The sequence below is a fragment of the Lagenorhynchus albirostris genome, chromosome 6 (genome assembly GCF_949774975.1).
Source record: "Lagenorhynchus albirostris chromosome 6, mLagAlb1.1, whole genome shotgun sequence".
In the NCBI taxonomy this organism is placed as follows: Eukaryota; Metazoa; Chordata; class Mammalia; order Artiodactyla; family Delphinidae; genus Lagenorhynchus; species Lagenorhynchus albirostris.
In genome coordinates, this window is record NC_083100.1 from 11760628 (window position 1) to 11784915 (window position 24288).

Consider the following 24288-nt stretch of genomic DNA (forward strand, 5'->3'; position numbering starts at 1 on the left):
TCATAATGTATGATAAGCACTTAGTTAAGATGAAAAAGGTATTAAATTTGTACAATAAGATATTTTAAGAGAGAGACCACATTCACATAACTTTTATTACAGTATATTGTTATAATCATTCTATCTTATTATTGCTGTTGTTCATTTTTTTCTGTACCTAATTTATAAATTAAGCTTTATTATAGGTATGTATGTAGAGGAAAAACATACATATAGGGTTCAGCACTATCCATGATTTCAGGCATCCGTTGGGGGTCTTGGAACGTATCCTCGGAGGAGAAGGGGGGCCTACGGTACTCAGAATGAGCCAATCCTGTATCATTTGAAACATCGTTGCAAACAATGTGCGTTAAATAGTATATGATCAGTATGCTCAAGACATTGATAGCAACCATATGTGGTGTACTCAGAGAGACACGGGAGTGGAATTTATGAATTTTAAATGAACTTTTACTGTTTCTTAGGGCAGATCTTTAAAATTACTGCTACAATGCAAAAAGCTTAAAGACACGTGTTTTCAACCTTCCTGTGTCTAGCTATAACCCTCCAATCACTGTGGTTGTGACTTGAGCCATTTCTCAGTCCCTGCAAACACACCTTAAATCTTTTGCCATGAAAGCCATTTAGTGCCTAACTCCGAGATTCTCAGATTAGAGATCTGATAACTCCAGAACATGACTAAGACCGCTATTATTAGTGTAAAATACCTGAGGAAAACAAAACCAAATACGAACCATAATAATGACCATGATGAAGGAGAAAATTCTTCCACTTTCAGAAAAACCAAAATTCTTTATTGGCAGGAGGAAGAACTGTACAGAGGACCACACATGCCACTTAGCTTTTCCGCATAAACAAGTTTTCCTGGATAAGATCAGGAGAAATATGAGAGGAGCAATGAGTCAATGAGAAATGTGGTGAAGACTCATCATAACCTATGATCCTTACTTTTTCACTCCCAATTAGACTCCTGAATTAAGGAGGAGACTTAATATTCCACAAGGTTATTTGGCCACCACCTATCCGGGTAGGCAAGCTCTTAGGAATCTCACACTTATTCAAAGTGAACTGTCTTCCACGTGGACTCTCCCCTCATCCCTCACTCAGCAGCACACAAGAGGGAAGAAAAGGGGAGGAGGCTGCCATGAGTCAGTGATCAGGTTAGATAAACCAGACACGGCTCCTATTAGAAACCTACCATAAGTACACATGTGGTACCTGTGCTGAAACGACTTTAAGGCAATTCTCTAATGGGAAAATACAAAAACACAAAGAAAAAGAGAAACATTAGTAACAGAGAATTTCCATCAACACCATACTGGTTATTAGTAAAAAGATGTATCGAATAGTGTTCATTTCTAATTCATAGACTCCACTAGTATATTCAGTACAAAAGAGCACTGCAAGTTTATAAGGCCATTTTTCTGCCGCCTGCATGGTACTGAATTATTTAAAACTCATTTGAAAAACACACACCTGACAGCTTTTAAAATATCGTTTGACAACACTGTTTTCAACATCTATAAAAATATGTGCTAGAAAAGCAGATTCTGTATACTCTGTCTTTCATTAGCAAGTCCTGAAGTATTTTTACCCACTGGTGCATCACACTTCACAAAATCACTTCAGAGGAATAGGAAGTAATGTGAGCCTTTGTTCAGAGTTCAAGTTACTTGGTTTATGTCATACAATGAATTTATATCACCCTCAAAGTAAAATTAACTGCTTCACCAAAATCTGCACAATGTCAGTTACACTGGGACATCTTCCCTCAAAAGTTACAGGATCTAAGCCCTCACAAACTGACTCAGTAAGATCTCATCAAATAAATTCTACAACTTTGGATGCAATACTGATGTTGGAATACACCTTAGAAACTCAAAGATATTTTAAAGATTATATATCAATATTGTTTGGATCATAAAATCTCTATAACGTTTTCTTTTAAAAAGAATTTTTGGGTTTAACAATATTAGTCCAAAATTTTAATAATAAAAAAAAAGTGATCTCTTAAAACAGAAAAAAAATTTTTTAAATAAATTTATTTATTTACTTTTGGCTGCATTGGGTCTTTGTTGCTGTGCGTGGGCTTTCTCTAGTTGCAGCGAGCGGGGGCTACTCTGCTGCGGGGCGCAAACTTCTCATTGCAGTGGCTTCTCTTGTTGTGGAGCACAGGCTCTAGGCATGCGGGCTTCAGTAGTTGTGGCGTGCGGGCTCAGTAGTTGTGGCTCGTGGGCTCTAGAGCGCAGTCTCAGTAGTTGTGGTGCACAGGCTTAGGTGCTCCGCGGCATGTGGGATCTTCCTGGACCAGGGCTCGAACCCGTGTCCCCTGCATTGGCAGGCAGGTTCTTAACCACTGCACCACCAGGGAAGCCCCAGAAAAAAATTTTTTATGAAAATATACACCCTTTTAGAAGTTGATTTAGCTTCCTCCATACCTACTTACATCTGCTTTTTCATATCTACTGCTTCAAGTTTTCCTTCTAATTTTCTTAATTAAACCTGCCATAGACTTGTCCATTTGATTCATCTTTTTAAAGATACGGCCCTCCAATTATCTATCATTTTTTCTTTTTAGTTTATTAAATTTTGCTTTTATCATTATCAATTTCTTCATCCTCTAATCTTGTATTTATTCCTTTTCTAGCTTAAGTTGAGGACTTCATTTATTTACTTTTAAAACTTCCTTGCTATATTATAAAAAGCACTTAAGAGTTTGACATGGAGTGCTCTCATTGTTCATTTCTAAAGGTTTTTTTTTTTAACTTTCCTCTTAATCATGGAGTTATTTAAATTTCCAAGTGATTATGAATGATTATTGGAATTTTTTTTCCTTTTACTGATATTTAGTTTTTAAAGTCTTTATTATTACTTTGTGATCAGAGAATATGGCCTATAAAATCTCTATTTTTAGAGGTGATTGAAGCTGCCTTTGTAGCCTGGTACACAGTCCCTGTTTATCTTATTATCTCATGTAGGAATGTGTGGTCTCTGTGTAAGATGAGGCTGGGCCGACGGGCCCAGGCACTGCTGGGCACTGAGGGGCGCTTCAAGCATTCTAGCCCCCTTGCTGAGCTGCCTCTCAAGCCTCCTGAGTGTTGTTTTCTTTTTTGTCCATTTGAATTGACTTTGCCTTCTAACTCAGCACTCAGGTTTTGCATCTGACTTCTTTCCTCTCTAGACTTCTGAACTCGGGTCAGTAACTCAACAATTTACACTTTGCCTATTATCTTTAGTTGGGCCAGCCACCCCAAACTGTCTTTATTCAACAAACATACACTTTTGAGTAACTGTGATGGGCCAAGCACTGTTTTAGACACTGGGAATACACAGCGAACAGAACAGACTATAGCTCTGCCCTCCTGGAACTTAGGAGGCACAGGTAAGTTAAGACTCATGAAAATATGCTACTGTTAATATTTTAATAACTCAATTTTTCCACTGTAAATAATTCATGATCACCATAGAGGATCTGGCCAAAAAACGTTGAATAAAAACAATAAATAATTCCATAACAGTAACAAGTAATAATATGTTTATGTGCTTTTCTTAGTCCTTTTGGTGACTATTCTTACTTTGGAAAAAAACTGAAACCACATCATATGTAATATTTTGTATTCTACTTTCTACCCTTATCTTTTGTTTTGTGTTTTTGGCCTGCTGTGCTCAGCTTGCAGGATCTTAGTTCCTCGACCAGGGATTGAACTCAGGCCCACAGCAGTGAAAGCGTGGAGTCCTAACCACTGGACCGCCAGGGAACTCCCTCTATCCTTATCTCGATGATCTTCCAATTCCATTAAAATAATCTCTGAAAATAGCATTTTAATGGCTACATAATATTCTATTACAACATGATTTATTAAACCACTTACCTACTACTAGATATTTAAGTGGTTTCCAATTTTCCAACACTTCATGACAATAAATATACTCGCGTCAAAAAAATTTTTTTTGTATTTACAGTTATAATTTGGACAATTTCCTAGAAAGGTAATTACCAAACTAAAGGGTATAAACTTTTTACAGCTCTTGATACAGATCATCAAATTACTTTTCAGAAAGTCTGTACCAAGATACAGTCCCATCAGAAGTTTATGTAAACTCCCATCTCACCAAACTCTTAACAACAGTAATAATTTTCTAATCTTGTTGGTTTAATAAGTAAAATAGCTTATTATGTTAATTTTCTGTATTTGGTCAACAATGGATTTTTATGTTTTACATTTATTAGTCACTGATTAATTTTTTTTCTGTACATTGTCTATTGATGGACTTCTTTCTTGCAGTTATTACTGTTCATCGCAAAGATATGATCCTCTTTTTCCACATATATTTCTAACTTTTTTGCCTTTCGTTTTAATGTATAATGTATTTGGACCTGGAAAAAAAAGTGTTGCTTTTGACTTCATTTGAGGTTATATTCATTGTTTTTAGGTTTAGAAATTTCCTCCCAATTCAAGAACTGAAAAATTTCCCTCACACACTCCTAGACATTTTTCAGATGTTGTTTTTTAAATCTTCTAAACATAATCTATATGAAATTTGTTTTGGAGTACCGTGAGTTAAAGCTATAAGTTTAATTTCTTCCAAATGGTTAAACTATTCTTCAAGTACCATTTGCTAAATAACCCTTATTTTCCCCCACTGATTTATGATGTTACCTTTATTATGTTTGTGGCCTATTTTGCCCTAAAAAGACGTAGGGGAAAAAAAGTGTGTCTTAGAATCAAGGAACTATATAGTAATATAAATAATAGAAGAGATATGTTGCTAGAAATAAAACTTGTTATTTATTTGACCTGTGTGTTATAAATGACTACAAAATTAAAATGTTCTACTCTTGAATTCAGAGGGGAACAATGTTCATTTAAAGAGAGATAAATTAGAATCAAATTATTTCATCTCTCATATAAGCTAATGAGAAACCAAGTTTAGATGGAAGGAGCATTCAAGTAGTCTACAGCCTCTTCTCAGCTGGTTATCACAGAATAATTGATGTACTAATGATTTCAATTCATAGCACCGACTGTCTTCATTTTGTATAATTTGAACCAAACCTGAATGTAAATGGAAAACAGTCCTCTTGACTATTTAACTCCCAAGACTTTTAACTAAAAATCACTTAATACTGCAGAAGAGGAAGGGGGAAATTAACAAATATAAAGAAATTTCTATTTAAAAACATTCCTCCTTATACTGAAATGGGAAGAATTAAGAAAATACATCAGGAAGTTCCAGAGATGTGATTTATCATCTTATTAATTGAGAGTGAAAGTTGTAACATTTATCTCCAATAGTGTCTCCTGAAAAAAAAATTCCAAACAGACCAAAGTGCATATTCTAAATACTCCAAAGGGAAATAAATGTGCTTCACAGGGTTCTTTTTTTTCATTAAAAAAAAATTAGTAAAAAAAAAAAGTCAACTCAAAATAATTGCTACAATTGGTAATTAACTTCTCAGATTAAAAAACACCCTTTTTCCTGTAACACACTTTATACAGAGCTCTTTAATTTAATAAGATGTATTTATTGATATCACCTTTTAACTTAGGGCATATGACTTTTCTTTGATTTTTAAAAAATTCTATCTTTTAAAAATAGCCTCCAGTTGTCATTACCTGAGACATCCAATACAGTAAATCCAAGTCTTGCACCTGTCACTAAGTCACCAGAATTGACCATTAACAAGCCTAGTTAGTTAAGTACAGATTGGGTAAGTGCTATCATCCACACATCCACAATTACATCACAGCATGATGGCCAATTAGTTTCAACCTGAGTAGTGAACCTTATTCCAGACAACTCTGTGTTCAACTGGAAAAACAGCTGCTTCCTTATTTCTACCTACTGTTCTTCTCTGCTGTTCTGAGCCAGCCAATTGGGTGAAGCAGGCCTGAAACAAGGTCTGAGTAATTTACAGACAGCAGGAGTCCTCCATGCTGGTGTGCTCTGGTCGGGATGGAAATTTCTCATATCTACCTCTGTGTATGACATGCACATTTCACAGTGGAGCCACAGCAGTTCCATTTAACAGAAGACAAGAGGTGTCCATACACCTAAATTAAAACTTGCTTAGAAACCATGCTACATGGCTAACTGAACACTACTTCTGGGTTACAAGAGGGCAAATAAAAGGAAGTTAATGCTTATATACACGGACATTCAGGAGTGATATCTCACAACTCTTCATTAAAAATAAAACCAATTGTCACAGCCAAGAGGAGCTGCTACGGACTGAATTTTGTCTCTACCCAAATTCATATGTTGAAGCCCTAACTCCCAATGTGATGATATCTGGAGATGGGGCCTTTGGGAGATAATTCGGTTTAGATGAGGTCATGAGGGTGGGATTCTCATGATGGCATGCTCTCATGCACTCTCTCTCTCTCTCTCTCTCTCTGTCTCTCTCTGTCTCTCCCCCTGTCATGTGAAGACACAGTAAGAAGGCATCCATATACAAGCCAGGAAGAGAGTCCTTGCCAGACTCCAACGATGTTGGCACCTTAATCTTGGACTTCTAGCCTCTAGAACTGTGAGAAAATAAAATTCTGTTGTTTCAGCCAGCCAATCTACAGTATTTTGTTATGACAGCCCAAGCTGACTAACACAGGAGCCTAAGGATACATGAAATGTCATGTGGTATTCCAGATAAGAACCTAGAACAGAAAAAGGACATCACATGAAAACTGGGGAAATCTGAATAAAGCACCGAGTTTAGTTAACAATAATGTGTCATATTGGCTTATCAACTGTAACAAATATACCATACTAATGTTAAGATGTCAAAATTAGGTGAAACTGGGTGCAGGTTATGTGGGAGCTTTCTGTATCTCTTCACAATTTTTCTGTAAATCTATAGAGCCATTCTAAAACATAAAATTTATTTAAAACATATAAATAAATCCTGTCTTCAATCTACTCCCAAAACAACCTATCATATCATTTCTTGATTTTCAGTGTAAAAGACTTTCTGTTCTTAGCTATAGTTTAGAATAAATCTTTATCCATTCATATCAGCCAAAAAAAAATCCCCATAGACACTGGCTAAGTTATTATTTATAGAACTTAAAATTGTACTGTGTACTTAAGGTTTCTTAGTATATATAATCTAATAAGAACCCCTTGAAATTCAGTATCATCACTCTAACAATGAACAATTATAGCGTCCTGAAAATATGTAGAGGACACAAAGACAAATCACAGACAAGGAAATACAACTTACTAAAAAGGAAATAAAAGGTTGTCCCATTTCGCTAACAATAGAAGTGTAAATAACAGCAAGAGAATAATTTTTGTTATCAGATTTCCAAAAACCTTACAGCAAATATTCAGGCTGGCCAAGAAGTGGGGAAGCAGACACTTTCATATGCTGTTGGTAGGCTATAAACTAGAACAAACTTATAGAAAGCAAGTTGGTAAAATGTATAAAAGTGCCATGAAAATAGTTCAAATCCATTATTCTAATTCTGGAAATCTACTCTGAGGACATATTCAGATCTGGGAGCCAAGACTAGCAAATAATGCTTTGATAGACATCCTCACTTATAATTTGGACGATTAGGTAATAAAATTAGCATGTAAAATTAGTGAATGAGAAAATAAAGGAACCACAACAGGAATCATTATACACCATTAAAACTGAGGCTTTTGAAGAGCTGTTGCTTATAACAAGTTAAATGAGAAAATAGGAAATATAATTGCGTATAAGGGAAGGGGTGTGTGATGGCAGAATGCTAAAAGTAGTTTTCTCTGGGAAGGAGACTATGGGCAATGTGTTTTCTTTATCATACTTTATATATCGTCAACTTTTCTACAATGAATATATTGTTCTTTCAATTAGGAGCTGAGAAATTAGGTTACACTCTCGTTCAGCTACTGCTTTCTTTTTAGTTTAATTCTTTACGTAATATAACCAGTTTTTTAAAGAAATTGTTACATTAAATCTCTTATAAAAGAAAGAAGAAACTTAGTAGTCAGATACAATTCTTTTCTGTTCTTAATGCACCTCCTATTTCGCTTGAAGCTCTTCCTACGGTGGTCAGGGATGGGCTCAGGACAAGGCTGGGTCTCCTCTCTTGCCACAAACTTGGACTCCAGAGCTAGAGAGATGATTTACACACTCCCTTTCCCTCGAACAGTTCCAATTCTAGTGGGAGGGAAAGTTCTCTGCCTCGAAATTTCTCATTCTCATCTCGTAAAACCTAACTCAAGGGAATCACTCCTTTGGTTAAGTACTGCTCTCACCTTGAGTCCTGGTCAACTGGAAGCCCTCCTGGAGACAGACAAATTAACTAACTCCTTTATATAACTTATATAACCTTCCTTTACAGGAGTCTGTAAAGGGAAAAGGGAGGAAATATATCAATGGACATCCAAGGAATGCAGAAGAAAAATCTGCTCAGGAGAGTCCTGGGACGTTGATTCAAACTGAACTCTTTAACAGGCTGTGAAAACATGTTTCAGTGAAATAAGACAGAGGGTGAGTATCAATTCTATATATGCAACATTTGTCATCCAAGTTTAGTAGAAAAATGCAACCGTCCCAGTAGATAGAAAACAAAAGATGCAATTGTGTAATATAACTTCTTGAAAAACAACTTAATCCGCCCTTGAAGAACAGGAATCTCAGACAGCAGCCCTCTCTCCTCTCCATGGGCTGCCATAACACAGCCCCAGCCCTGAGAAGACCACAGTTCCTGCTTAGCTCTCATCCATCAGGCCATTTTTGTCAAAGGAGCATTCTCTCCAAAGCACAATTAAGTATCATTGGATTTACCTATTTGCCACTTGCTTGCTTACACAAACTCCCAATGTATATTTTAACCCTATATCCATTCAGGTTTTGTTTTATTTTCTACTAAGTTATTGAATACGTCTACATTTAAAAGGCTTGGAGAGGAATATTATACTTTTGGGGAAAATGTGGTAACTTTTACACTTCATTGTCTCCTTTGCTCTAGATAACCCCTTTCTCTTGAATTCTCAAAGGATTTTTACGAATAACTTTATAACTGAACAACCGTTACTAGCATTTCTGGTTTAGGTGAAGTCTAAATCTGTTAGCATACATCTCCATATACAGACAGCTATCTTGAGAGCTCACTCGGTCATTGATAAGCCTTGTAAACTAGCACTTTTTCTAATGAAAGACAATAAATTAGTAGAAATCTGGAGTCACAGCCTGTTCATCTCATTGCCACCAAAGACCTGGCAATCTAATCCTCTTTCGCTGAAGGCAATAAATGTCTCTGATCCTATAAATGTATTTAACTCTAGTTTAAGCAACTAGTATCTGCTTTAAAGCAACATCTCCCAAAATCTTTGTACTGTGTCCCACAATAAAAATACATTTTTAGAAATATAGCACACACATACATATAGCTAAAACAAAAGTTCCTTGAAATAATACCCTTACCACATTCAACACTAACCCATCTTTCTCTTTCCTTCCCTCCCTCCCACTCCCCTCTCTTCCTTCCTTCCTTCCTTCCTCCCTCCTCTCCTCCCTCCCTCCCTCTCTCTCTCTGTCTTTCAAATGCTGCTTGTGACCCACTACATTGATTTCAGAACGTTTTAAAGGATTAGAACCCACAGTTGCCAACCACTGCTTTAAAGCCCTGCTACTTGATGAGTGGTGATGTTATGACTCGTGGTACCACAGCATCTCAGCATGGATTCCTCCCCAGGCCTCCACCCTTGGCTCTCTTCTGCTTTCACTCCACTCTCTCCCCCACTGCCCAAACACTGCCCTTTGTACTCCTTTGCTTTTCATTCTAGTTTCCCTCCCTTTTTTTTCATTCAACTCGTTGACATTACGTAGGACAAATCTCCCCAAATGTAGTGACATAAAACAACACTTGTTTTCTTCCACTCACAGATTCTGTGGGTCAGGAATTCAGAAAGCACAGGGGGTGACAGGTCTCTGCTCCACAATGTTGAGGCTGAGGGGACTCATGGCTGTATATAATGGCCACGCACTCACAGGTCACGCGCCACTTCCTCGTAGCATGGTGGAATCAGGGAACATGGGCTCCATGGACAAGTGTTTCAGCTCACAAGGCAAGAAACTTCTTGCCTCAGAATTAACATGGCACTTTTGCTGCCATCTACTGATTACACTGCGTCACAAATCCACCCAATTCAGGGGGAGGTACACTGGACCCCACCTCTAGGTAGAGTGGCAAAGTTCTAAAAGAACATGTGGGACAGGAGATGGTGTTACCGTCATCTTCCAAATTGTTATTCCCCAACCTCAGTTCTAATTCCCAAGGCAAAAATCCAATAGACTACTACGTAGCTAGATCCACAGGGGTGTCAACTGACACTCAAACAGTATAAGCCAGCCGAATGCACTTTTCTTTTATATTCCCTATCTCAGTACTACTGGGGAAGAAAGAACTGTATGTTGCATTTTAGATGAATATGCCAGAAGCACCTTAGCACAAAATGTAAGCAGACGCAAGGAGAGAACTGAAATAGGACGGGAGTTCCCTGCATCTAAGGAATTCTGTCCTGTGTGGAACACAGGCAGATCTTATAGTCAGTCCCTGTAATGAGAGTGACAAGTGGCCATTCTCCTTCAGACAGTGTTAACAGTTCATGCTAATTAGCAACCGTTAATTAGCAATTTCAGTGGTTATACAATATACGTTCTCACACACTTCACTGCTTCCCTTTCTCTGCCATCCCTGACTGCATGAAGCTCCCCATCTTTCCTTTCATACAAGCTAAGAAACGGTCAAGAGTAGTGCTAGAGAGGCAGCATGAGAGCTGGGAGCAGCGATTCTCAAAGTGTGCTCCATGGGCCACTGGAGGTCCCAGAGGCCCTTCCAGCAGTTCATGAAGTCAGAACTATTTTCATAATTATACTGAGGTATCATGTGCCGTTTTCCACGTGTTGATGTTTGCATTAGTGGTATAAAAGCAATGGTGGGTCCAACTGCTTGCGCCTTGGCCGCTTGAATCAAATGAATCAAGGCGGTGACTCCAAACAGTACCAGTAGTCGCTGTATTTTTCACAGCCACACATGCACATTTAAAAAGAAAAAACAGGGCTTCCCTGGTGGCGCAGTGGTTGACAGTCCGTCTGCCGATGCAGAGGACACGGGTTCGTGCCCCGGTCCGGGAAGATCCCACATGTCTTGGAGCGGCTGGGCCCGTGAGCCATGGCCGCTGAGCCTGCGCGTCCGGAGCCTGTGCTCCGCAACGGGAGAGGCCACAACGGTGAGAGGCCCACGTACCACAAAAAAAAAAAAAAACAACTAGTGATATTTATTGTCAATGATAAAATTTGAGCTTTAAGGTGAAAATTAGAATTTTGCAATCACCTCCCCACTGTGCCACCTTGGGAGGAGGGTCACTTCTTTAAACACAACCACCTACCAGGGCCCCAGGACATGCAGGGAAAGTAAAAGACCATGTGAGGCAAAGATGTCACTGAAACAAGGGACACACGAGAACTGTAAAAGCAAAAGCTCCAGCAAAGGAGTGCGATTACGTCACTCTGCTGGTCAAGTCCATAGCATAACCTCTCACAGTGCTGAACCAACGGCTGGCTGTTTGGAGTGGCTTCCCTCCATAAAACTCCCTAACTGGGGAAATTACTAATTCTGTGGCTTTCATAAAACACAGAGGTCCACCAAATGTTTGCCTGGCAGGTTTTTTTTTCTCCCAAAGGGCAGCTCATTAAGTCCGTCGATAAAGCAGGCTTTGTTGTAAAGATTTACAGTGTTTTCCCAATGAAAACTCTAATTGACAACCACCAGGAGAATAACAATGCAGAGCCCAGAGCGCTCTGGTTTCCCCCATCCTTCCAAGATCCATCTCAAAAAGCATGCCCCTCTTAGGTTTCCTGGACCAGCGTTCAGCTCCGTCTTCAATGGACACATGCATAAGCAGATGCCTGGATATCAGAAGTTTATCATTCAAAGCAGTCAAATCTTAAAAAACAAAAGATTTTGTCTTTCAAACTTCAAAGGAAATTCCATTTAATTCCCAAGCTCAGAATATCAGGTCCCTCCACGCAGAATAAGCATATTACATAAAAATGCAACCATCCCTTATCTATGTAAAGGGGGGGGAACCCTAAAAAAATAAAATGCGTGATGGAGTCTTCAGAAATAGTTGCATGAGACTATTAAAGGCATTGCTGTTCAATGGATTCATTACAGAATAAAAGTTCAAGTACCAGAGAGAGTGATTTTCATATGAATGTTGGGTGTTGCCCTCACACACAAGAGTCTCTGGTCTCCACAGAGAACCGAGTCACATCAAGCAAGTCAGGGAGCTGTGAGTGACAAGGTATAGAGAGGGCTGTTCAGATAAGGGACAGACATTACTGGACCCTTTTTCAAAGAAAACTTTGAAGATTTTGTTAGGCTTTCTTCGTGGAACTGTCACAAGATAACAATACAGTTGCAAATGAGTGGTGTTCAGTGGCCACATCGCTGCCTTTTACGGACCAGCTGGGAATGGCTGCCCATGATGGGAAATTAGCATTAAAGAAGGACTCAAGGTTACTGGGCTGACACACAGCCCAAGGAGAATACTCTCAAATAAAGTACGACACCCAACGCAGTCACACAAACGGAAAGCTGAGGAAAAAAGCTCCTGTCTGAAAAGCACAGCAGCAGAAAAATATCCTTCTTACTTCTTTCTGAATCTTCCTGAATCTCCCCCTTCTCCAAACAGCGTCCAGGTCCCCGAAGTAAAAATAAATGAGCAAACCATGGGCTTCCAGGTGCATTACACAGATTAAGAGAAGTGCAGCTGGTGGAAGAGGTGGGAAAATAACACAATTCACTCTCTTTTTCCTGAACAGAAAGTAGAGAAAAGAACCAAAGCGGAAAAGCACGCCCCACCTCACCCCCGTCTCCCCCCCCACCGAGAACACCCAGACCAGGAGTCCAGAGGCCTGAATCCTAACTAGTCTAGTGTCTACCACAACACTGCTTGATGAGTCCCTAAACCTTCATGAATTTCCCTGTCCTCACCCGTAAAGGAAATTCGCAGACATCAGTGATTCCCAAAATGTGTTCCCTGGAGCTCTAAGGTTCTGTGGAGGTGCCTCTTAAGGCAATCAGTGACACAGGGGCAAGGCAAAGGGAGTGGAGCCCTATGCTTCCTCTCCATCCAAAACAGTTCAGAGTTGATCAATTTTCTATATCAAAATTGTGAGTAAAGTCTTTTGTTTAAAGAGTCTACCACCAAGAAAATTCACAACTAAAATGGCTTAAAAGCACTGGACCAACATACCTTTTGATTTCGTATCTTTCTAATTACGTGGTTTCTATGTGCCTCTTTAGATTATTGTTATTAGAATTAATTAATTGACAGGCTGGTTAATATTAATCCCCAAATCTGTGTATCAGGTTCAACTTAAAAGGTGAGGAAATGGAAACTCAGATAAGACAAATACATCAAAATCACTCAGGTCAGTAGCTGACTAGATTCAAACACGGGAATATCTGACATTAAAACCATTAAGCTGGATTCTGTCCTTATAGTTAAAGAAAAACTTCACTGTAAAAGACAATTGATTACCTCATTATGACTATAATTCTTTCTCTATGGAACATCAGGTTCTTCATTTGTATTCTCTAAGAGTAAACACTTACCCTGTCGAGACGAAATGAATAGCCAAAAGTTCTGCCCAACAAGCAAATTTGCTGGGTACTGGAAAGCCCAAAACGTTGACAAAGCCTCCAGGGCAATAACGGTTGTTAAGAACTTTCAAAGCAAACAAAACTCCTAAAAGAGGATAAAGAGCATATAAATATCAACAATCCAAATGTGGAGATGATTAACATTTACAAAGAAAACTAACTGAAAGTGAAAATGATTATTCCATTACATCCAACTTTTTGCTTCGAAACATACTCTATTCCTTACAAGTCAACCCAGCATTTGGTAGAAAAACAGTCTTCAAGGCAATCATTCCTTTGATGTTTCTTAACACGGAAGTTCATACTGACTTTGAGTATGCTACTAAATATATAACACATAAAATGGGAATAAGACACCCGCAATGGTGCAATACTAAATGCCACTGAACTGTAAACTTCAAAATCGTTCATTCTATGTGATTTTTAACTCAATTTAAAAAATATCATTAACGTGTAGTTTTCTAACTCCTATGGAAAGACATATTGAAGGCAGGGCTTATTTCCTTTCTTCTCACACAATCAGATGCATGAGGATGCACCTTAGAGGGAAGGGGTAAGGACGGCAGGGAAAACAGAGGGAAGGGTTTGATCTCCTTTGGTTTCGGGACTATTTCCCTCCTACCCTTCACATGCTAATTTTCACGATACCTATTTTAAGTCCTGATGGCAATTTAGTCCTATGAGAAAAATGTAAAAAAAGAACTAGTGAGGGGAACAGTGAGAGGCAATGTAATACGTGTTTAAAGCCACGAAGACTGGGTTCAAATCCCAGCTCCGTCACTTATGAGGTGTGCAACCTTGAGCAAGTTACCTGACTTCTCTGGGCCTTAGCTTCCTCATCTACAAAATCAAGACAAGGCCACCTCCCTAGGGACCTGTTACATTAATTAAACAGCATGAATTATGTATAAAGACTATCATGGCTCTGAAAACACGGTGAGCATGCCATTGTAGGGTGTGGTGCATTTATTTTAATGGCGTTATTGAGATGCATACCCATCTTTTTAGAGAACTCCCACAAGTGCACCAGTGCCTCTCTCCCTCGTCCCACCATAATGGAGCCAGTGCATATTTCCAGGACCACGTCTCCTACAAAACTACCTTTGGGCAGACCCTAGTCTCAACTGTCCAAGAGTGAATGATGGCGGCATAATGGGAAACAGCAAAATCTATGTCTCTCCTGTGCTCCAATCAGCCTATTAGCCAAAATCCAAGCCCCAGTAGCGCTTAGCCACTCAGAATTCAGTTCCCTCACCAACTGGGACCCCTGCTTCAAAAAATGACAACAGCTGCACCTCCCTTACTGTTTTCATGCGGACTACCTTAGAAATGCATCTGCCTTACCTGAGAAACCTACAGCACAGTCCCTTCTGAACTCAGGTTCATCCATAAATTCTGCCAGAGCACATTCCAAGAGCAGGTACACCACCCCAGTGAGTAGGGAAAACGTGGTGATGACGTAGGCAAACCATTTACTTCCTAGTCTTCTTTCCAGATAAATTCCTTTCCAGAGCATGGATGCCATATTGAAATACAAGTGCCAATCATCCACGTGGTGAATCGGGGAAAGCAGTAAGCGCTGCCAGTCTTTTTGCTGGTAACACTTCTCCACGCTAAGGCAGGAGCTAAGCAGCGGCTTCAGAGGATTCAAGAAGAACCAGATGTTGAGAGCCAAAGTTGCTAGGGTGACAGGTGGAATATTGTTGATCCCAACGCGGAAGATTTGAGAAAGGAGCAGGAGCAGCCCAGTGCTAATTCCTCTTGACCTCCGCTGCATGGTTAGATATCAAGCCTGTGACGGGAAAATGTGGTTAGACGTGAAGAATCTGGGAAGATACAGAGGCAGCTGAGCCTAAGATGTAAAATAAAATGCACATGAAAATCCATCAATTAAGAATTAGGACAGTGACAAGACGTGCTCACTTAAAAGATGGGCTTACATTATGTATATCTCATCTCCCATCTAACAGAAGCATTATTTTCTGTGTCTTCCAGAGTAACGCCCAGGACACTGGCTGATGTCCCTCCTCATTTTACATCCTAAAGGAGAAATGTCATCCCAGATCCCAGTGGACCAGTTAATGGATGGGTATGCTTTTGCTGACAAATATGCCATGAAAATGTAACTTGTATTCCTTATAAACAAACTTAGAACCTAACAAAAAAACATACAAAGAGAGTGCACAAATATTTAATAATTACTTCTTCTCAGAATGCTGGAGAGAATTCTTCACCCCTTCACTTTTTTAAAGAAATATTTGATATTTATATATTAGATAGAGTCTGCTCCAAAGTTCTTCAACATTAGCAAGCAAGTCTTAAAATGCAAGCATATATTATCTTCTATGCCATATCGCCAGATGTCAACTGCTAGACTGCTTTATTTTCAGAAAAATTTCCACTTTTAAAAGTTACCTACTATGAGCCAAATCCTGGATTAAAACACAGTCGCTGTCTTTAAGGAGCTCACTTTCTACTAAGAAGTAAACCAACAACTGCCACACAATGTTCTAAATGCAGGGACAGAGGAAGCCCAGACCCAAGGCACACAACTCAGGCTGAGGTGGTCTTGGAGAGTAGATTGGATTTGCCCACGAGGAAGAGTGCCACATTCACGGGTCTACTTCTCCATGCCCTGAGCTGGCCTTGTGACCTGCTTTGGTTGACAGAATGAAAAGCAAGCGACACTAGTTCCGAATCTAGGCCTCAAGGTGATTTGCAGACTTCTGCTCTCTCTTGAAACCCTCCTAGGCAACCATGTGGACAAGTCCGGGCTGGCCTACTGGATGATGGAAGACACATGCTCTAGTCACCCTGATGGCCCTGGCCACTGACCAGCTAATGCCTCAGAAGCAAAGTGGTCTAGCTGACCAGCAGCTGACCACAAATGCATAAGTAAATCCAGCTGAGCCCAGACTAATTCGTTGACCCACAGAACAGTGAGCTAAATAAATGATATTTTAAATTAACTTCACCAAATTTTGGAGTGGTTTGTTATACAGCAATTACTAACCAATACAGAAGGTATTTGCTTCAGAAAAGGTCTAGGTTAGGCTTATGGGGAAAAGCTAGTAAAGAAAGAGACACAGACTAAAGATGCAAAACAGAAAAAGAATCAAGTCCTTAGAGGGAATAGCCTTGTCCATCATAACAGGAAGGAAGAAGAATTTCAGGTGCAGATATGGGTAAATAGGCAGATTAGGGGACAGGATGCTGAAAAAGTTCTCATCTAATGGTTTTCTGATTTCCCTGTGGAGCTATCTTGGCTCCAATCAAATATATAATGTACTCTGATACCCTAAAGGTTCTCATTCAGACAGCACATTAGAAAGTGCATGGGCTTTAGAGTAAAAAACAGCTAGATTCCTACTGACTAGCCCTGAGATCTATGGTAAATTACTTAAACTTCAATTTCTTCACTTTAAATTAGAAATAATACCTTCTTCTCAGGATTACTGTAACATGTCTGGAACAAAGTAGGTACTGAATAAATGGTAGCTACTTTTTTCATTACTATAAAGTAATCTCACTTAGGAGAAAAAGTCTTTGCAACGTTAACATTCGAATAATAAGACTCAAATGTACTCCCCATCCCTCTCCACACAGGGATTCTTACCAACTTCACACCCAAAAGAAACACCCAAGAAAATATTATATATACGTATGTGTTATGGGTGTACGCACATTATTAGCACAACCCCAAGTTTCTTTATTGCCAGGGCTTATTATTATAGCTTTGTAGCATTCTCATGAACTAGAGAATTTAATAAAATTTCAACTGAAACGCTCCCAGATAATTTTGGAGAAATAGTCTATATTTTTCACCTTGATGTTCAGGTTGATTTTCAGATCCCCAACTACTGTGACATGTTTCCAATTCCCCTAGATAATTATATATATCAAACATCATTACCTGTAACAGGAGCAATGGAAAGATATGGGCCTGATCATTAAGTAACCAGCTTATAAGAAATCACAAAATAAGCCCTTCGATATCAGTACAGTGTCCTATGATGGCAGGCTATGCACAGCAGAAAATCAAACATAATTATGTCTTTGCTTAAGAAAAAGTCCCCTCTCGACTGGAATCGTTAGTGGTGGAGAGTATAAACAAAAGGACAGTGGAATTTCCCCAAGCTTGTCTCACACTGTGCGCCCAGGCTCACATTAACCCTCAGCTCTATCTCCCCACTGCTGGCTGCTCCTTCTTCCCTGGGACGCTGTGCTCTCCTGCACGTTCCTGCCTCCTCCCAACTCCCCTTCCGCTGCTTCTCAGTTTCGCTCTATTCTTATTCTACGCTATTTTGCATACACTTATGGAATTCCACTCTCATGGGTTCTGTAATTCTTTTTATCAGGATGGCTCCCAAATTTACGTTTTACAGCTTTGACTTCGCAGATTTCAGGGACACAACCTTGTAGGAAGAATACAGTCCACCTGATCTCTTGATTTCCCAAAACTGAATTAGCCCTCCTTCTTACAGAATGACTATTCAGCCATTCCTCAGTCACTTACTTTTTAGAATAAATATCAAGTGCCAAATGCATGCCAGTCCCTGTGCCAGGCATTAGAGGTACAGCAAAGACCAAAACATTTGCAATCCCGGCCCCTAAATGGCCCATTTCTATCATTTCTATTTGTTGAAGGAAATAAAAATACTGGCTGCAGAAAATCACAAGATGAATAAAATGATGTGGTACGCGTAACGTAAAGGCAGATAGAACCATAACCAACGTGAGAAGTGCATAATATTGGTTGGGCTCTGTTTTCCAAAAGGCCACTAGACCGTAGTTTTAAGTAGCGAAGATAAATCGACACTATTTCAAACCAGCTCTATGGCCCAGTTTCCTTCCTAATAAGTAATCAAGTCAGCCATCCAAGGTGAGGGATGTAGCCTGTTTGTAACAAGGTAACAGAAAATCTAACTGGTTCCTGTGAAGATCAAATCTGTAACCTGACTTTGTGGGTCAGGCAGGCACACATCTTACTGTAAGATGAATATTGTTTCATCCTGCCCATAATTACATAGATATTTTTAGAGAGCTGAGCTGTAGCAGAAAGCATAGAGGCATGATTCATAAGCTGGAAACCAGTGCAATGTGTTTGGTTTTGAAAGTGACTTGTTATTCTAACCTGTACTCAGCCCATAACCAGTTACACCAGCGTGAGGAAGAGTAGGCTGGTCCTTGCACTCCATCCCCACCCCCCGCCTTGTAAACATATCCTCCCCCTCACATTCAACATGCCCCAAACTGAACACTGGACAGTCCCTTCCAAGTCTACCCCTCCTCCCATGAGCCAGATCTCAGGACACAGAATCTCCAGCTACCCAGGTGTTCAGGTTGGAGATACAGACAACATCCTCGACACATCCTTCTCCCTCTTCACTCTGCTTCCCCCAAATCCCATCCACCACACTTTGCTAACTCTTCCAAACTATTTGTATCATCTACCTCTTTCTAGCTCTAGAGCCACTACTCTAGTCTAAGCCACCATTATAACTTGCCTGGATTACAACATAAACTCTGCTTCTCATCTTCTACCCAACAACCATTTTTCACTACTGCTCAGGGTAATTTTTATAAAACTAAAGTGGGATTCCCCTGCAGTAAGCCTTCAATGGCTTATCGTTACAGTTGGAATGAAGTCCAAACTCTTGACCGTAACTACACACTCGTGCTTACCACTGTCCTGCCTACCCCTCTGGTCTCAGCTCACACTGGTCTCTGCCTTGGTCACTATGATCCAACCCCCCAGGTGCTCCCACACTGGGAGCTCCACGATTATAGCATAAATGCTGAGGGCAGAACTATCTATTTTGATCACCACTGAATACCCAGAGCCTAGCATAGTGACTCGTATACAGTCAGTGCTTAATAAGTGTTTGTCCATTGACTCAAGATGAGCATGCTGAATATATCTACATTATAAAATAAACAAGACTGACTGAAAAGGTCTATGATACATTCATCCCAAAGTATTTTTCCTACAATTGCAGCAACCTTCCCCAGAGCACTGTACATATTATTCCACTTATCATTTACTTCCAGAAGAGTGTTGTAACATTTATCTCAACTGTACAGGAATAAACCTCTGATCCATTTAAAACGTATTAATAGGTTGCTTTGCCAGAACTATTTGATTAAAAAAACATGGCATTTTAACCCTGACCAGACGGCTGTTTTGACTTCTACTTCCACAAGGGCTCTGTTGATAAGAGCGTCCAGAGGGTTGTCACTCTGGTGTCAGTAGGTTCCATGAACACTACAAGGTTCACGACAATTTACAAGTTTCAGTGCTACCTGCAGTGCGAGCCACAAGGATTAGAACTACCTAGAAGATCTGGCTGTCGGTTAAAATCTTTACCAAAGACTGCTCTTCTGAAAACGTGGAGAGAGCAAATAAAACAGAGGGAGGAGCAGGGTGAGGAGAAGAAGAAAGAAACCAAACTTCTTTAAATTCATACTGTAGTGGTTTGTTAAACAGTTACCTTGTCCTGGAAGTGCTCTGTTTATGAGGAAAACAAAAAACAAAAAAAACATGGTGTTTTAATTATGTAGTAATACACACCAGACAGTGCTATATCAAGGTTGTGACAGAGAGAAATGGAAGACCTCTTGAAATATGGATAGGAAAATCAGCCATATTTACTTTTAATGAGAAATTAAAAATTAAACAGGTTGTAATAAGAAAAACTAAGTGGCTAGAACAAACAAAAGAAACTGAATTCATAACTTGGGAAACCAACGTGTCTCACGGGGTAAAGAAAGGAATTTTACCAAAAGGGAAAAGAAACTTACTATGACGATTTTCAGCTCTACTTACAAAGCAGGAAATGTTTCATCATTATCATTTACCAGGGTGACATTATATATCAATTTTCAGTTTAAATGTTCGAGAAGAACTCAGGCCATTAAACTGCAAGAATATGTACCAGTTATAAATTATATTCCCAGTCTGGCATCTGACAGTAACCAAATTAATTTCACACGAAAGAAAGAAACTACAGTCTTAATAGGAGGAATTGAACGCTTTTCTGAAAGCAGCCTTCCAGGTCACTAAAAGTACAACAAATCTTAAAATTATTCATTGAGATCTTTTAAAATTGTGTGAGATTTTTAGTTAAGAATCAAGAAAAGGTTTATCAATACTTATATGAGGTAGATTAATGATATGTCATTATTACTATTGTCATGCCTTTGGAAAATTTCATTTAGGTTCCATATATTTTAAGCATATTCTCTAAAAAATAAGAATCATAGAGGAGAATGTAGGTTTGTTCAAGTCACTTGGCAAGTATTTATCAGAGGCCTGCTATCACTCAGGTTGAATATTTTGCTAATGCCTAACTTTCCAGATGCTTAAGCATTGATTTTTTAAAATTGAGATATAATTCACACACCATAAAACTGTCTTAAACTACAGAATTCGGTGGTTTTTGTATATTCACAAGGCTGCACAGTCAGCACCACCATCTAATTCCAGAACATCTTCATTACCGCCAAATGAAACTCTCCCCACTTATCTCCCCATCCCGCCCAATGCCTGGCAACCACCAGTCTACCTTTCATGTCAACGAATTTGCCTATTCTGAACATTTCATCTAAATGGAATCATACAATATGTGGCCTTTTGTGTCTGGCTTCTTTCACTGAATACTGTTTTCAAGGTTCATCCACATCATAGGAAGTATCCGTACTTATTCCTTTTTATGGTCCAATAATATTTTATTATATAGATATACCACACTGTGTTTTTATCCATTTATCAGTTGATAGACACTTGGGTTGTTCCCACTTTTTTGGCTATAATGAATAACGCTGCTATGAACATTCATGTACAATTTCTTTGTAGAAACATATGTTTTCAGTTCTCTTGGACATATACCTAGGAATAGAATTGCTGGGTCATACGGTAACTCTATGCTTAACTTTGTAAGGAACTACTAAACTGTTTTCCAAATTTTTGTCCATTTTTCATTCCCTCCAGCAGTGCATGAGGGTTTCAATTTCTCCATACTCATATATACTCAACAATACTTGCTTTTATCCATCTTTTTTATTATAAACATCTTAATGGGTGTGAAGCGGTACTGATTTGCACTTCCCTAGTGACTAATGATGTTGAGCAAATGCTTAAATTTTCATTGCTTAAAATATAAATATGCATGTTCATAGGTACACGTAACCATACAGAAAAACATGTCCCTTCTCCCAACCTCCCCCCACGCCATCCCCCTCCAAGAAATAGTTTAACAAGCTCTTCAGAAGAAAGCTTCAGAAAGAAAGATGAAACCATGAAGAAATCACCCTGGTTAAACTGCCAGAATTTTAGCACTACCATCCCCCTGCACTGTGATGGGTTAAAAGTGAATGTGAATGCACTTCAGTAGCAGGGGCAGGGCTTAGGCCAACACATTTGACTCTAAACCTTGTAAAATCTTTTTGAAAGACGCAGAGGGTTAGTATGACTTATCGCTTCAAACAAAGCAAAAAAGCTATGGCAAAAGCAGACTGGATATGCTAAACATGAAAACTTTTTAAATTACAAGAGCTGAACAACAAATTAGAGCATCATAAATACCACATTGACTTGGGCAAAATATTCACAAAACAACTAGATGCATTTTTTTCTTTCTCTTACTGTTTTAGTACAGTCTACCTTCTTCAGGAATTAAATGAACTGGATCATTTCTTCTCACTCCCGTAACTCTCTCAGGAATCTTTTCATTCATGGCTTTTTTAATCCAAACATAAGAGACTGTTTTCCCCACCTGTTACTATAGGGCCAATAGATGAGAACGTTTTAGTCTAGCACAATAATAAAATCCTTTGTTCTTCCAATAACATATCTTAGCATAATTTTATTTTTCCTAAAAGGCATTAGCTTCCTTAGGCCTCAAGAAAACCCAATTACAAAATGCAGATTTTCAAGATATTTTTGAAAATAAGAAAATGGTACAGTATAATATGTATTTGCATTTAGTGGAAAACAAGAATTTATTAACTGAATGCTAGTGAAGTAATCTGTTCCTCTTTTCAAATATATGAATGCATTTCAAAGAGCTTACATAGCTTCAATGTGATCACAGTCATTAAATGCAATACACAGTTATATCAATAACGTGAATTATACTTTTAAAACTTAGTATTTAAATATTAAATGTAATAGCAGATGGTCTGGCTTCACACCACTGCACCCTGTTCAATTCACCGGAATGCATCATCTACCTGAGTTGATCAGTAAATGGGGAGCTCTGGGGGTACAGTATGAAATCTGTGTCAGAGCACCATCATCATTTAGTGACAAGTTGCACATAAATGACAAATTTTTTCTGGCCATTGAAATCTGTTACATGGCTTCATGAGTTACATTAATGATAAAAATCAAAGAGAATCAGCGTAGGATTCTGTTTTATTTCACATTAAAGGCAGAGAGATACAAAGAAATGAGGTCAATCGAATGAAAACTGACTTCATGAATAAAAAATGAAAACTGGAATCAAATTATATTAAGAAGCTAATGGGAATCTAGTCCTCATGAATATTGTGACACTCAGTAATTACATTCCAGTATCTATTCACGGAAATATCTACAACTTGGACTCTGTTCCAGAAGAAATTGGGAATTGAGAGCACTTCCCCCTTTTGAAGGCTGCTGAGATCTCCATTTATACGATGGTTCTCCAACCTCACAGACGTCATCATCATAACCATATAAGAAATTGTCTTACCCAGCTGGAGACAACCACTAAATTCTCTCTCAAAGACCAATGGGCTAAATCTTTCTGATTTTAAGCCACCAGACCTAGCTTAAACACACAAGACCTAGCTTTTAACACACAGGAGCTCCTCCTTCCCTTTTTCCCCTCATATACCATCTCTCAAAATGAAAACAAATACAAAATTTCCCATACCTTTGTGGAACAATGTCCAACTGTCTTTTACAAGGCTTAAGTATCAATGTCATCCACGTGGAAGGCAAAAGACCTGACCTCTAGGGAGTTAGGATTTAAGACCACCAAAACAACCTAAGAAGTTAAAGAATGTTCCAGACAAGTAAGCAGCCATCAATAAGGTCACATGTTATGTGGTGACAGACCTAACCAAAGGTCAGACCCTTATCACCTGACACATTTCCCCCAATCTTACTTATATAACACCTGACTTGGTTTGCTTAAAATCCAATCTCATCATGTTATCCCCACCCTCAATCCACCGTGCTTTCTTACCTAGATCAGCCTTCTGTACTTCATCATTGTAAGACTGAATAGTATCACAGTTAACAGAACAGACTTCGAAGCCTAATGGCTTGGGTTCAAATCCTGGCTCAACTGCTTGGAATTGTATGACCTTGGGCAATTTCTTAATCAATGTAAGCTTACCTAAGTTTCCCCACTTATAAAACAGACACTAACAATAAGACCTGCCTCATAGAGTTGTTGATGAGTTAGTATATGTAAAACACATAGAAAAATGCCTGAAACATAATAAGGACTTTCTAGGTATTAACTGATATAAAATCATCATTTGATCAACTTCAAGCATTTCAGCCTATACTTTAGTCTTGTAATATTTATATACCTTTCCCAATAATAACTAATATTTATACAATTATTTATAG

At 38.9% G+C, this 24288-nt stretch overlaps 1 protein-coding gene across 6 annotated transcripts in view; it reads right to left on the reverse strand.

Moving 5' to 3' along the window:
* RHBDD1 (rhomboid domain containing 1) overlaps positions 1-24288 on the reverse strand; it is a 111920-nt gene that overhangs the window by 73664 nt on the left and 13968 nt on the right. For 4 of the 6 annotated variants that reach the window (XM_060151951.1, XM_060151949.1, XM_060151952.1 and 1 more), the window contains 2 exons: positions 15009-15516; positions 13617-13749 (listed from right to left, as the gene is read on the reverse strand). In XM_060151951.1, the coding sequence (XP_060007934.1) occupies positions 13617-13749; positions 15009-15441 (566 nt within the window). In that variant the 5' untranslated portion in view covers positions 15442-15516. The remainder of the gene's footprint in view (positions 1-13616; positions 13750-15008; positions 15517-24288) is intronic. The other 2 variants (XM_060151955.1, XM_060151954.1) reach the window with 1 other exon arrangement.